Source organism: Chrysochloris asiatica, unplaced genomic scaffold (genome assembly GCF_000296735.1).
Source record: "Chrysochloris asiatica unplaced genomic scaffold, ChrAsi1.0 scaffold00196, whole genome shotgun sequence".
Taxonomy (NCBI): Eukaryota; Metazoa; Chordata; class Mammalia; order Afrosoricida; family Chrysochloridae; genus Chrysochloris; species Chrysochloris asiatica.
The window spans coordinates 5,811,217-5,815,682 of NW_006408714.1; the positions used below are offsets into that span (position 1 = coordinate 5,811,217).

At 44.4% G+C, this 4,466-nt stretch overlaps 1 protein-coding gene across 1 annotated transcript in view; it reads right to left on the reverse strand.

Annotated features, from left to right (window-relative positions):
* SLC17A6 (solute carrier family 17 (vesicular glutamate transporter), member 6) overlaps positions 1–3,853 on the reverse strand; it is a 63,892-nt gene extending 60,039 nt beyond the window's left edge. Inside the window, exons 1-2 of the mRNA XM_006872395.1 lie at positions 3,612–3,853; positions 724–976 (exon numbers count right to left, since the gene is read on the reverse strand). Of these exons, the coding sequence (XP_006872457.1) occupies positions 724–976; positions 3,612–3,697 (339 nt within the window). The 5' untranslated portion in view covers positions 3,698–3,853. The remainder of the gene's footprint in view (positions 1–723; positions 977–3,611) is intronic.
* Between the last annotated feature and the right edge of the window lie 613 nt (positions 3,854–4,466).

A 4,466-nucleotide genomic window follows, 5' to 3' on the forward strand; every position in this document is an offset into this window, starting at 1 on the left:
AAGATTACTACTGGGCTCAGGGACTCTTACTACGACGCCTCCCTGAGTATGAGACATTTCGAAAACGCCTCAAGACTGGAATGCCCACATGTACATGTTGTTGTTAAGTGTCGTCCAGAAGTTCAACGAATAGCGACCATGTATAGGGTTTCCGAGGAGAGACTGATGGGTTTGAAACACTGGCTTTGTGGTTAGTAGTCCAGCGCTTATCCTATAGCACCACACAAGGACTCCCAGACTTGCGCATAGCTGATTTGATTTTGTCTTGTTTCATATTAATTATTAAGAATATTTAAGAGGAATGGGGGAAGTAAGGGAAATTATAACTAATATACTTTCCCATTCCTCAGAGTAAAAGGAACATTTTTAAAATTTTCGATTTAGCGGACATTGTTAGGCACCAACTCCGTGCTAGCTAACTGCTTAGCTAGGCGCATACACCTTGTTAGAAGTCACACTTTACAGAAATCTAGTGACCTCGACACTATTGTTCTACTTTGCAGACAAGGAAAGGAAGGCCCAGAAAGCAGAAGTGACTTGCTTCAGGAGCAGAAAGGGAGGTGACAATAATACTGCGGTGAATCCTAGAATTGCGGAGCTACAAGGGGATTTAAGGAACATCCAGGCCTTCTTTCCTCTTGCCATTGCGGAAAACAGGCTTGGTGCCAATGAAGTGGACTTCTGAGGCCACGCGGAGGGCCTGGGTGATGGAGAGCTGCCCACCTCCTTTATGACCTTGCCCCCGCGGTGGATGGTGCTGTTGTTGACCATGTCGACGATGGCCACGCCCAGATTGCAGCGGATGCCGAAGGAAATGCAGAAGCCCAGGCCGCTCATGATAGCGATGATGTAGCGGCGAGGTAGACCAAAGCAGGTGCAGTCACACAGCGGAGCCTTCTTCTCAGGCACCTCTAGGGACTTCCCATCCTCCGTCAGTTCGATCGTCTCCCCGCCGTCTTGCTTCTTCTCCAGCACCCTGTGCGGCAGAGGGTGGGGGGAAGGAGGGCGTAAGCGGGAGAAGCTAGGCCATCTCGGGTTAGGCCATTCCCGCCTCCCCCCACCCCCATGTTGGCATTCCACGCCTGGCTTGAATGAAGGCTCAGAGAGTGGAGGGCAATCAGGCAATCATTGACCTATTCACTCCTCCCTCAGGGGTTACAGTGGGGTAACAACTGGCTTTAGGACGTCCAAGTTCCTCTGGCACTGTGACCACTCCCTTCCCTTGTGCGGCACTCTTTCCATTTTAATGCCTTCAAGACTAAGACCTGCCCCTCCCTCAGGATCCACCCCACAGTGCCTCGAATCCAGTACACCAATCCCTAGGGCCTCACTTTCATGGAGGTCTATGTATCCTAAAAGCCAAGGGGTTAAGAGAGCAACCCCTGCCAGGTACCAGTGTAGATTCCTCACCCCGCAGTGCTTTACCCCTGTGACAACCGTTATCTGGCTACCCAGCCTCGGTGGACTGTCCCGCTGCGGACAGATCCAGGCACAGCCTCCCAACAGCGCTACCCATTTCTTTCCAGCCAAACTGAAGCTTTACAAGTAGAAGACGCTGGGATCCCGCCTCCCAGCTGAGCTGGGGCCCCCGGGGACTAAGGCCTTCCCAATTCAGTGTCCACGCGGGAGAAGGTCTGTGAATGCTTTCTGAGTGTCACACACTCTATTTCCTCTTCCTGCAGTCCCAGGTGTTAGTTCAGTGCTTACTCCCCGTAAGAATCTCACTTTTGTTTGAAACAAAGGCCTCCGCAACATATGGCCGACACCTAAGCCTCCTATTGCCAGAGCATGAATAATTAATTATTCACAATCTTGCGTCATTACTATCTGGGTTACAAACACCGAAAAATGTCGAATCGATTTCCAAAATGGTAAAATGCGACTCCCAGATATCCAAAGGCGCCCCAATCAACTCTGTGCAAAATGTTCTACATAGAGGTGGAAGATCTCACTGTTCTTTTTAAAACTTGCATAGTATTTCAGAGGCTTTCACCCATCTGATTCAATTCCTTCAGGGTTTTGTCCTTGGAGGAATGGAGGGGAGGAGTGATGGAATGGTTATACCTAAAGGCGGTAGTGTTGATCTAGTCTCCAATATACCCGTGAAATTTCTATTTTAAAAAACGAGTAATAGAAAGGTAACAGCTTTGTGGACGCTGGGAATTGACACTTTATGTATTTAAACAATGAACCTTTCCATTTACAATTCGCAGATTTTCTTCAACCATGCAATTTCATTTTATATGTGCTTATTTAAATGATATAGGGACACACAATTGTCTTCATACACGCAAAAAAGCAAATAAAATATTTAGATCAATTCCAAGATTGCAGAATTTGGGATATTGTGTTCCAGCAATTTGCGGCTACCAATAATTCTCCAAAATATCACTTGGGGAGTAGGTCATACAGATATCTGAGGTTATTTTAATGCTTGTTTTAAATCCCAACCCCAATGTTAGAAAATGTAATTTATTTATTCTGGGAGAAAAAGAAAAAAAAAAACCTTCTTTCTTTCTTTCTTTCTTTCTTTTTTAAATTTCCATTGGGTTCATATGCGCATGTATGGAAAGCTGAACTCCACACTTGATGGCAGCTAAGCTGGGAAAGAACACTCCTGTTGGGGCAACTTCAGGACTGCAGGGCCCTTGCGGTATCTACTGCCGCATAGGAGCATAATCTCACCTACTTGAAGCCCACCCAGACCAGAGAGATTTGAAATCAGGGAGGCACTTTGGTCAATTTATTTACATTTCTCATATATTTCAAAAGGCGTCAATTTCTCAAATGTGAAAATTAGTGTCCTCTTGGCATCATTCGTTTTGTCCTTTTTTGTGTACCCACTCTTCTTGATTTTGTTCGCCTTTTTAAGAAAAAGTGTATTATTGTAAGCTACTTGGAAGGTTTTTAATTTGTTAAATTTACAGCATATTAGTATTGTGGCTACAAAGAGGTTACTTTATTTAAAAAACAAACAATAATCTCTAGTAAATTCAGTGGTAGTTATTATTCCTACCACCCCTGCGGTATTTTCTATGCATGAAAAAGACTTCTAGGAGAGAATACATAATACAAATGCACATTGCTCAGAGAGAAGAACTTCTTCAGTTATCAATTATTGATATATTTTGATTTCCTCATCCTTTAGTGCAGAAGGAAGATTCCACTAGGGGATTCTCTATTTCAGTGTGATTTTTACACTGGTATGTCCATTTCTTATTATCATTAATTACTCTTTGAATTTTCTTACTTAATTTTGAGAGGCTTTTATATTTTCCTCATGTATCAGCATCAAAATAGTTTAATTCTGGAGAATCAAATGAAGGGCTCCTGGACCAGGTATTGGTCATTCCTCAATTGTTAAAAGAGAATCTGCAGGTATCCAAACAAAAATCTCTCTCTCACACACACACATACACCAAGCAGACAGGTTCATTTAGTGCAACATTCCTGAATTAATAAACAGGTTTCTAGAGCAGCCCCACTCAGCAAAAAGCAACAAAGACTTTCCTATCATATTACAGTCTCTCTAAGCAACCAAGGTTTATAAAAAGGGCTCAGAAGATTTTTTATGCTTAGCCCTAGGCAAGCATTGCTTTGCTTTCTCTTACCTGTAGATCTGGCCGAGGGATTTCCCAGCAAAATTCTTTAACCCCTCTTTTCCTGGGGTCAAAATCCTTTGTTTTACAGACTCCATTCTTGTAAAGACTTGTGTGAGCTGCTGCCAGACTTAAATAATTCTTGCTACAAAAGGCGAAGGTTGCACATATTTTCTTAATCGCTTAAGGTAGTTGGTGTTTTCTTCTCAGCGAAATGGTGTCTGTGTGTCTCCAGTTAGAGTGTGAGCGAGCGAGAGAGGGGAGAGAGAGAGAGAGAAGAAGAAGAATACAACAGAATAGCTGCATGCAACCCACGGGGTTCCTAATAGGAGAGTTGGTAGACACAATCAGAAAGTCTCATTGGAAGGGGAGGATCCGGTGGTAAAGGGTGCACGCAGTGCCATGGTATTTGGGCGGGCACAGACGAGTCCTTGTCCTGGAAATCAGTCCACTGGGGAAAAAAAAAAGTAAATTCCCAGTTTCGAAGGGCTTGTTGCTGTCAGAATCTGCTGGCTTTTCAAAGGAGTAGGCGAAAATATCACAGAATCCTTGTGTAAGCGCAAAGTCACTGGAAGAGTACTTTTAAAACGGTGTTTTTGCTGTAAGGAGCCGAGCACTTCCAAAACTCAGGGGAGCGTCTCAGGTCTCAGGTGAGCAATGCTGCTATTAGTTTTTCCTCCCTGCACAGGATCGCCTTCACGTTGGCTCACCTATGATCTGCGGTAGGGTAGAGATAAGATGGAGAAGGCTTGTAGTTCTTTGAGGACGTGAGTAAATAATACTGATTTGGGCAGCTGCCGCGAAGATTTTTCCAGCACAGCAGACAGCGCCCTTCTGGGCGGGTCTCGGCAAAAACGGTTCAGCACC